The 10,750-nt window shown below is 35.9% G+C and overlaps 1 protein-coding gene across 3 annotated transcripts; it reads right to left on the reverse strand.

Annotated features, from left to right (window-relative positions):
* Positions 1 to 1,093: 1,093 nt before the first annotated feature.
* On the reverse strand, positions 1,094 to 7,501 carry LOC110777502 (uncharacterized). Of its 3 annotated transcripts, none has more exons than XM_021982110.2 (4): positions 6,471 to 7,501; positions 4,768 to 5,134; positions 2,108 to 2,180; positions 1,094 to 1,404 (listed from the first exon to the last, which is right to left on the reverse strand). In XM_021982110.2, the coding sequence occupies exons 1-4, from the start codon at positions 7,108 to 7,110 to the stop codon at positions 1,174 to 1,176; spliced, it is 1,311 nt and encodes a 436-aa protein (XP_021837802.1). In that variant the 5' UTR covers positions 7,111 to 7,501; the 3' UTR covers positions 1,094 to 1,173. The 3 variants fall into 3 exon arrangements, with proteins under 3 accessions (XP_021837802.1, XP_021837801.1, XP_021837803.1); XM_021982109.2 differs by having other exon boundaries at positions 2,108 to 2,189; positions 6,471 to 7,479; XM_021982111.2 differs by lacking the exon at positions 2,108 to 2,180 and having other exon boundaries at positions 6,471 to 7,494.
* Between the last annotated feature and the right edge of the window lie 3,249 nt (positions 7,502 to 10,750).

Genomic DNA, 10,750 nt, shown 5'->3' on the forward strand with positions numbered 1-10,750 from the left:
CGCTTACAAAATAATAACGACATGGAGAACAAACCGCATGATGATAATGGCGGAAATCCCGATATTGCCATTTAACCTATATGCATAATACTTCGTACATGGTACTTTTATTTATTTATTTATGTGCAAAGGAAATCATGTACGTGGTCTAAATTCTAAGCTACTACGTAGTACTTAGAGCTGTCAAAACAGGTTATCGGGTCGGGTTTGGGTCGGGTCATTTCGGGTCTCGGGTCATGATCAGGTCGGGTCGTGTCGGGTCAATATTCCATCCGGGTTGACTTCGGGTTCGGTCGGGTTGATTTCAAGTCGGATCATGTCGGGTTTTTTCCTAACCCAGGTTCAGGTCGGATTCGGGTCGGGTCACATTTCGGTCAGGTTTGATTTCGGGTTCGGGCCTTATCAGGTCGGGTTTAAGTCGGTTTGTAGCAGGTAATTTCGGATTCGGGTCTTATCGAGTCGGGTTTAAGTCGGTTTGCAACACAGTTATTTTCGGGGTTGGGTCTTGGTTTGGATCGGATAATAATCTTATCAGATAGAATTCAGGTCGGGTCACTCTCGAGGACGGGTCAAACTCGGGTCTGATAATTAACCTATACATTTTAATTATTTTATATTGTAAAAAATATTGTTTAACTTATTTTACAGTTAAAATTTTCAGTATCTACTATCTAGTAATAAATAATTGAAATAAGATTTATCGTTGAGGTTAATATTTGGTCGTGTCAATGACAAGTCGGGTTATCAACAGGTCGGGTAAATGGGGTAGCGGGTTGTCACAGGTTGGGTCAATAGCAGGTTTCATCAAGTTACAATCGGTTTCGGGTTGATATCGGGTCGGGTATCAAATCGGGTTCGGGTCATTGTTCGGTCGGGTCAGTTCGGTTATCGGTTATCTTCGGGTCGGGTGTCGGGTTCGGGTTCGGGTGTTATAACATCGGGTTAAAATCGGTTATCGGTTTTTTCTGATCGGGTACAGGTCGGATTTCGGGTTACCTATTTTACCGTAATTTCGGGTCATGGTCGGTTACGGGTTCGGTCGGTTCGGGTCGGATTTTCAGGTCGGGTCAGTTTTTGACAGCTCTAGTAGTACTTGGTACAAAATTAAAGCCCGTTTCCGGAGTACATTTAATGGATCTATTCATCTATTGAAATGATAACATCCATTATTTTCTATAAACTATAGAATGGATAGCATGTAACACAACTTTTGGTTGATGATTTAAGTCGGATCTTTTTACAAAATGAAGGGAGTTTAGAAGTTGTTTCCGAATTAGCCCGACTTTGAACCCGATCACCTTCGCCCGGTAACGAGTTTCTCATTTTTCCTGCTTTAATTTCAGCCCTCCGTAAATTCCGTATGATTTTATCCATTGATAACGCTCTTTTCTTTTCCAGCTTCTCCTGCAACCATAAATTTCCTACAAATCTTAATACTTAACTAACCAAAATTATGTGCTTGTATATTGGACTACTGGACAAGTGACGTACTTAGCCGTTGACGATTTACACTCCCTCTGTTGATAATTAGGATATGTTCTCTTCATCATATTTTTATTGCTGATTAGGCAGACTATAAAAATAAAACACACACAAAAAAAAAAAAAAAAAAAAGCACTCATAGAAAATATTGAGATAAGTGCAGATCAGAACAGACCAGGTGAAGAGAACAAAACTTAGTTTTCATATTGATTTAGTAATGATATGCTTCGCAAAAGTTGAAGCTTAAAATATACCATCTTTAGGAGTTACATGCTTTTTTTTTGAGGGATTAGGAGTTACATACTTCGTATATCATTTCCGGCCGTATTTTATACGAGTTATATTTCCAATTTTTGGTAATGTCTACACTAAAATATTACACCAAAGTTCTCACTACCTGAGTACAATAGGTCTCAGGTTCGAATCCCCCGCCCCCATTTGTAATTTAAATTACCCTTGCGAATCATTCGCACCAAAAAAACATAATTTACAATAAAAAGTTCACGCATCTCCACTTACATGATTATTATAGGAAAATCTACTCACTTTCCTTAAAATATTGTTTTTTCAGTCAACATGTAACTCTTAAAGAAATAGGAAGAGAGCATTAGTTGGCTAGAGTTACCTCAAGTTTTTGAATAGCTGCTTCAGCTTTAGCTTTCTGTAGGTTCTCCCATGCATTAATCCTAGCTTCTTTTCTGTCGAATCTACTCACATAAAACCATCAACATACATAAAAATTACGGATTTTTCATGAAATACCCCCGAATTATGGCGTAATTCACCAAATGCCCCTCGACTTTCAGAAATTCACCAAATGCCCCTCACAAATGACTTAATACCCAAAATACCCTTACTAATGACGCGCCGTTAGTCCTCCGTTAGCCTAATTTTTAAATTCACCAAATACCCCTATTTTATTACTTATTTCATATAATACCCCTATTCTGAAACTTAATTCACCAAATACACATAACTTAAAATTACCCATTTTGATGCTCAGCGGCTAGTTTTATGTTTGAAAATTAGCCGTTGCTTATTGTTTGCTTATAAAAACCCCTTTTCTGACTATTTATTGTAGTTTTTCTATTGTTTTGTTAATTTCATATCATTTTTGTCATGAGTTTTCTTTCAAAATCATCATCCACACCCATGAATCCACATATGTAAGAGTCCCAAACAATTTCTAATATTATGGGAGGAAATTTCCATCCGAGGCTCCGATACAACACTCAGTAAGTTTCAATTATGATCCAATAAGTTCAGGCCTCATCCAGTAAAGACAATGCACTTTAGCTGAGCAAAAGGCCAAAAAACCCCATTTTCAAAGGGATCTTATGTAAGTGAAGCTGAAGTAATTCAATCTAAAGCTAACACCTTAATTTTCTTATTGTCCGAATGGTAAAGAAACTAAGAAATCAAGTTCAATAACACATACATTTTTATCACAACCTCGATTTCAACTTGGATTCATGATGTGAAAATCTTGAGTTTGGAGGCAAATCTTTGTGCCAAGATTCATGTTTTTTCACTGGTTCATGAGCTTTGGAACATACCTTAGTTTCATTTTTTTTCTTGTTCCCTCAAATCCAAAAATAGACATTTGTCCATAAATCTGACCATGTCAATAGGACCTAGCTCAAAAGAAAAGTGGGAAAACCTTTATGCCTCGACTGTAAGGTTGAGAGAAAGTTAGGAGATTGAAGAAAGATGTTTAGAGGCAGTAGAGACAGGAGACAAAAGGGAGTTAACGTTAAATATGTGGCATGGAAGCAATAGAAGCCAAGGTAGCTGGAACATATGCGTTAGAATAAAATTAATAAGAGCTTTATTTTTAATCTGTTTGCATATGTTAAAGATATTTCCCATATTGAAAAAGGAATACCTTCCGATTGCGTGGTAAATATAATTAATTGGTCACATAAAGAATAAGGTACAAAAGAAGTAGCTATTTTCTTGAAGAGTTGCGACGTTTTGAGGTGTTTTTAGGAGTGTTTTCTGTTTTAGTGTTGTACCGAAGCTTCAGATTGAGTGTTGTATCAGATATTCGGATGTCAAAGTTTCTCCCATGATAACAAAATTTATTTGGGACTCTTACATATGTGGACTCATTGGGTGTGGATAATGATTTTGAAAGAAAACTCATGACAAAAATGATATGAAATTAACAAAATAATAGGAAAACTACAATAAACAGTCAGAAAAAGAGTATTTATAAGCAAACAATAAGCAACGGCTAATTTTCAAACACAAAAACTAGCCGTTGAGCATCAAAATGAGTAATTTTAAGTTATTGGTATTTGGTGAATTAAGTTTCTGAATAAGGGTATTTGGTGAAATAAGTATTAAAATAGGGGTATTTGGTGAATTTGAAAATTAGGTTAACGGAGGACTAACGGCGCATCATTAGTAAGGGTATTTTGGGTATTAAGTCATTTGTGAGGGGCATTTGGTGAATTACTGAAAGTCGAGGGGCATTTGGTGAATTACGCCAAAATTCGGGGGTATTTCATGAAAAATCCGTAAAAATTAAGAAAATGTCAAATTATTGACTAACAATCACAAGTTTAGCCGAATAACCAAATTGGTATAAAACTTCACTCCCTCTACCAGATGTGGCCTTTTACACCAATGTGGTAGACATGTGCTAAATTTTACACCAATTTAGATAATTGGTATAATTAAGGTAAATTTGTCAAAAACAACATTTAATAACTCAAATTTTGCGAGAAATGATCTTATATAATTTTTTTAAAAAAAAACACACCTTAATGTTAATTTTTTTGTGAAAATACATATTAATGTAATTTTTTTTTTGCGAATGACAACCAAATGGAAGTTTCCGACATTGAATGGGCTTTTCGGGCTATTGACTTGCACGTGTGGCTTTATTTTGCTAACTACACCAAATTTTCCTCCAAACTTCTAAGCTTTAAAACCTAGAGTTGAAAAAAAATCGAAAAAATAATCAAGTTTAAAAATTCAAGACTCGGGAAATAAGTGTCTTTTAGCCAAACTTAAGCCTCACGTGCTACTCACGTGCAAGTCAATGACCGGAAAAGCCCAGTCAATGCCGAAAACTTCCCTTAGGTTGTCTTTCGAAAAATAAATTACATTAAGTTATGATTTCACAAAAAAATTACTCGAATATAAGTTTCTTTCTCACAAAGTTTGGGTTATAAAAGGGTTTTTTTTTGGCAAATTTGCCTATAATCAATTTAGTAGTAAGATCCTTAAAACATAGCTATAGAACAGAATAGCTAGAGGAAGAAAGTAGCAACATACTTGGATATTTTGATGTCCGGTTGAATTCCAGTAGTCGAATTAGAATAATTGTTTCTAACAACATGTTCGTTTTGGTGAGACGATCTTGAAGCCGTACTTGATTGTTTATCAACTTGAACATCCCTGACTTCAAATTCTGGAGTTTGGATATCCCTTCTAGACTCATTACGGAGGACTAGTAGTGGACGAGGAGATGTATTTGATACAGATGATTTAGGACTCGAACAAGTACCACTACTCTGACTGGATGGAAACATTTCAGTAGCCATATCCCTCCTTGATATAGCTCTGGGTTCACCCTTGCAATTTTCTTGTTCAAGGTTATTACTCATAGCCTCATTGTTCTCGTTAGTCAAGCTCGCTTCGCCTATATTTACAATTTTACATGTTATAAATAAACGCGTGCCACAGACAATTAGGAACAAACCTACAAATACAATATAGAACAAATAGCAAAAACAATAATAAAAGACACAATTGTTTGTGAGTAAATTTAGATATCCTCCCCTCAAATATTATCGTATTATTAAGTTTCTGCAAAACAAAATGCTAGACTAGAAACCTACATCTACTATAATTATACTTGCTCCCAAGTTTAAATAATCCTATAGATTGTTACATACCAAAATATATCTAGTTTCCTAATTACAATTCCAATTAAATTAGGAAACAAGATATTAAACCAAACAACTCCGTTTCGTATTCTTGTCGACTTAACTAAGTTGTGTTTAATTCCTAACATTACACTTAAAATGCATCCTCCAGAATACGTTAGTGTAGAATCCCTGAGCTAGATTTTGAGTTCCGAAATTGTTTTCAAGGTATAAATGAGCCACATGGGCAATATAAATTATAAATGAGGATGGAGATCTAGACCCGAAAACTAGTTCGCATGAAACAACCCTTTAGCTAGGCTTCGTTCTAGTGGATTTATTTTGACTGAACTTATCTGAACTTATTTTATTTGAAAAAAAACTTATTTTGTCTGGAAAAAAGAAAACTTATTTGTGTGTGAAAATGTCTGGAAAAAAATTATTTTTGCTGAACTTATTTTGTGTGAAATAAGTCAAAATAAGTCGAACAAAACAGAGCATTAGTTTTAACCAATAGGACAAGCTTCATTGGTTGACGTTAAATTTTAAGCTAATCTACACCCCGACTCTTCATTTCACCTTTGACTCCTCAAACACACCTCAGAAATTAGAGCACCTTCAATGGTAAGCTAATTTGACAATTAGCTTGTTATGTCACATACAATTTCAAGTTTTTTGGTTGTCTAGCTAATTTGTGCTCCAATGGCTAGCAACTAACTTGTTATTTAAATTTGTCTCACTTGTTCACTTGTCAATTAATTGTTTGGCAATTTTGAAAGCTATTTAAGCTAATTTGCTTGTCCAGGCTAATTTATTATTTTCACTCTAATGGTCTAGCTATTAGCTTGAAACTTTTATAAATTTCAAGCTAATCCCTAGCTACAACCATAGGAGATGCTCTAATAAACTTTTTTTGTACAAAATTAGGCAAAATTTTCATAAAATGGTTGTGTATTACACTTAAATGCATACTTCTAGCCAACTATATATGATGACATTTGTAGCCAACTTGCTAATCCTAGTAACATGGATTTTGTGTAACCAATGTATTGTGAATAAATAAAAATTAAAAATAACCAATAATGTCTTTGTCAAAAAATAAAAAATTACCTTGGGTAGGACTAGCCGGCCCGCTCCACGAGTCTAACCAATGAGTGGTATGCCCAGGGCAAGATCTTCTACCTTCTTCACTCACACCTCCACCTTCAATGGGCAATCTTTCTTCGAATCGGGACGAGGCCAAGCCCGATGACTCAATCATAAGCGAATTTCTCCATCTCCCACCATTAATAACTCCTACTCCCAACACAGGGGAGAAGCTATTATACACACCGCCGTAGAAAACTGGCCCAAGCGGGCTTAACGGGCCACTCTTAGATTTAGCCCGTCTTTGATATTTCGCAAGTTGGGAAGCTGTCCTAGGACCAGCTCCAGACCCGGACCCAAACCCGGACCCAAACCCAGACCCATAATAACAATGATTATTACCCGAACTACCCGGACTACAAATCCACCTCTCTGCATCCTCCCATTTTGACGGTAACGTCCTCCCACTACTAAACGGCATCAAAGCCGCCGATGCTACATACTTACTACTATGGTTACGGTAACTGGAGCGGGGAACCCGCTCGGAGCTCCACCCTTTCGGAATCCGGATACCCGGACCGTCTTCCTCCCCACCCGAGGGCGTATCCGGGCTCGGGAATGTGCCCGAATAAGTTTGGGAAGATACGAGCTTGCTGTTAGCCATTATTGATAGCTAGTGTGTACGTGTATGCTGTTAGCTAGCTTCTCATTCTTGCTGGAAGCTGGGTCTGGGTTTTTCTTTTTTGTATTTGGAACCGAATTAGGATTGGACAGGAGGATGGGAGTCGGTCCAAGTTTTTGTCCAAATTCAACGTTGCAAGTTGATGATTGTGAAATGATATTTGGAAATTTCCCAACTTGTGAAATGAATTTATAGCTGTATGTATGTTTTTTGGTTTTTGTAATGTAATATTATGGTGTGAACAAGGCAATAATAGAATTTAGTCACATGCTTGGTTTTCTATAAATAAACACTCGGAGTAACGGAGTAAGTAAGGATTGTTAAATACTCCTCTTTATTTATACTTGCATTATCAATTGATTATTAAATATACTTAAGTTTCTATTTGTAAAAGTATAAAAAATTGTTATTATGGTAAATGTATTGCGACTAATCCAATAATATTTTACATAATAACATTTGATTACTGATAGTGACAAAGTCAGTGGCAGATCTTAGTTTTACAAGGGATAGTAGAAATATTAAGCATACATTATGAAATTTGTACAATTGTACACAAACTTTTCTATGAAATTTTTCGCTTGTGGGGTCAATCCCACCCAAAGCAAAGGGAAGATCTATCATTGGACAAAGGCCCTGTTTGGTTAGGAGCTGTTAGCTCATAGCTGATTTGACTAGCTGTTAGCGGTTAGCTGTTTGCATTAGCTGATTTGACTAGCTGGTTGCATTAGCTGTTTGTGTAAAAGTGTTTGGTAAATTAGCTGATAGCTGTTAGCTGTTTAATATGTAAAATGACCATTAAGGACATTGACATACTTTGTGTCTTATTAATATAAGACAAATATTTATTGTGTTAATTTTTTCTCTCTATATTTTTCTAATAAACATTGACTAAATAAAATACAGGGTAATATTTTTTTTTAAAAATTATTCTTTATTTAATTTTTTTAATAATATATATTTTTCAAATAGATAAATATTACTAATGAAATTTTAAGCATGATTGCAATATACTTCAATTGCTTCAAAGTACTAATATAAAATTTATTACAACAAAAAACGAATCTAGTAAATATGCTTCAAGTGTTAATAATGTTTTTAGGAGAAAAATATGTAGGGTACCAAGGTTGATAGTGGTTGTAATTAGTAGGCAACAGTATGACAAAATAGTCATTTTCATCCACTTTCTCAAACCTCTAATTGCAAAAGGCTCCTATATTGAGCTTTTTCAAAATTAGTTTTTTCACCCCAAAACTCTCTTCTAATCCTCTCCTAACCAAACACTCTCAATTAGCTTTTTCTAAAGGTCAAACCTCTAATTCACCCCAAAAAGCTCTTTTCCCCTCAAACCTCTCCTAACCAAACACCCCCAAAGTGAAAGTGATGCAATTAAAAAAAATGGAGGGAGTACATCATTGTTGAACAATAGGTTATGTACGCACATGTTGTACAATAAATTTATTGTGCTCCGGGATACCTTTTAACCAATTTTTTTTTTTTATTTTAACATGTTTTGATTAACTTTTTACGGAGTATATTATTAAGTAATTTTTGAAGGATAGGCTTTATAACGGTTAAATGGTGAACTTTGTACATTATGAGTGATTTTAAAGCGATAACTTTTATTTAAAAGGAAAAAAATTATCACTTAAAAATAAATAAATTTACTTGTATCGGGGGTTAACTTTTAAGTATTTTAGGGTAACTTTACATTTGTCTTATAATATTTAATGTACTAATTAAGAACTAGTTTGTGCCCGCGCTATTGCACGGGTATCTATAAAAAGTATAACAAAAATCTTAATCGAAAATGTATAATGTTTATTGTGTGGCAATGCCAAAACATTCATTAGTAGTATGCTCAACAATATCAATGTTATAATGATTGTTCGTACTAATGCATCACATCTATATTATTAAAATTAACTAAATGGTCTGCTTGTAATTTTCCAAACCAATAAATATGGAACCAATATCCGACGACTCGTTCACCAGTTAGTGATTATGAATTAATCGAATTAGACAAAATCCTATGCAAATTAATGCACGAACTTAATGACTCTATCGTCTCTGTTAGACAACTTGAGAGGATGACCTGAAGGAAATAATGCCCTTGGTCCAAGTATGCATTAAATGCTAAGTCTAATAAATGCGGTTCAGTATTAATTAATTAATTATACAAGTTAATAATTCAGTGAGATCAAGTGAACTGTATGCCTAGCTAGAGAACGCTTCAGTTCAAGTGGAATTAATAATATTAATCCACAGCTTACTCTTGACTGAACCCGTAGGGTCACACAAATAGTACGTGAACGGATCAAGTATTTAAGTGAATTAAATACTCCATTTATGGATATTCAGAATCGACGGATCTCGGTTCCAGTGGGAGCTGAAATCTGTTAGGTTATGATACATATGACAAAACATAAATCATGCGGAAAAACCATAAAGCCAGGAAACATATTATTTACACATAATCATTTAGCATAATTTAGATGCATACACTTTGTAGCGTGCCCTCCCTAGCTGCGCCCGAACCGAACAAGAACAAGTCTTTAGGAATCCAAGTGTTGTCCCTCCGTAGATAGTCCACAGCACGTTCGGACCTGCCTTAAGCTTGACCAACTAGAATCACCCTTAAGGTTACTAGGATTTTCGGCTAATAGGTTGCAAGTGTTTGGCTGATTTTTGCTTCAAAATCTTACCTTTAGAATACTTCAATTCTCGATGTAATTATGTGACCCTAGACACCTATTTATAGAGTTTATGGAAAGGAATTATAATCCTACTAGGATATGGATTTATTAATTAGAATCCTATCAGAACTCTAAATAATAAATTTAATCTTTTAGGATTAGGATTTAATCAATGCACGAATTCCGATGGGATTAGGATTCGTTACGAACACGAGCGTCGCACGACCACGAGGGAAGCACGCACCGCGCAGGCCTTGCGGCCCACACGCATGAGCGCTGCCTCGCAGCCCACGAGCACGCTCAGCACGCGCGCCAGCAGCCTTGCTGGGCCTGGACTTGCGTTGGGCCTGGCGAGGCTTGTGGCCTTCGTGTTGGGCGCTCGGCTTGCTGGGCGTGGGCCTTCGTCTAGCAAGCCTCGTCCGATGCTAATTTGTACGATGCGCTTCCGATTAAATTCCCGGTTCCGGAATTCATTTCCGATACGAACAATATTTAGTATTTCCGATTCCGGAATTAATTTCCGTTTATTATTTTCCGATTCCGATAATATTTCCGATTCTGACAATATTTCCATTCCCGATAATATTTTCCGATACGTACCATGTTTCTGTTTCCGGCAACATCTACGACTTGGATAATATTTATATTTCCGATACGATCCATATTTTCGTTTCCGGAAATATCATCGTTTCCGGAGCATTCATTTCTTGCTTGTGACGATCTCAGCTCCCACTGAAACCAAGATCCGTCGATTCCGAATATTCATAGATGGAGTATTTAATGCCATTAAATACTTGATCCGTTTACGTACTATTTGTGTGACCCTACGGGTTCAGTCAAGAGTAAGTTGTGGATTAATATAATTAATTCCACTTGAACTGAAGCGGCCTCTAGCTAGGCATTCAGCTCACTTGATCTCACTGAAT

The sequence above is a fragment of the Spinacia oleracea genome, chromosome 3, assembly GCF_020520425.1.
Source record: "Spinacia oleracea cultivar Varoflay chromosome 3, BTI_SOV_V1, whole genome shotgun sequence".
NCBI lineage: Eukaryota > Viridiplantae > Streptophyta > Magnoliopsida > Caryophyllales > Amaranthaceae > Spinacia > Spinacia oleracea.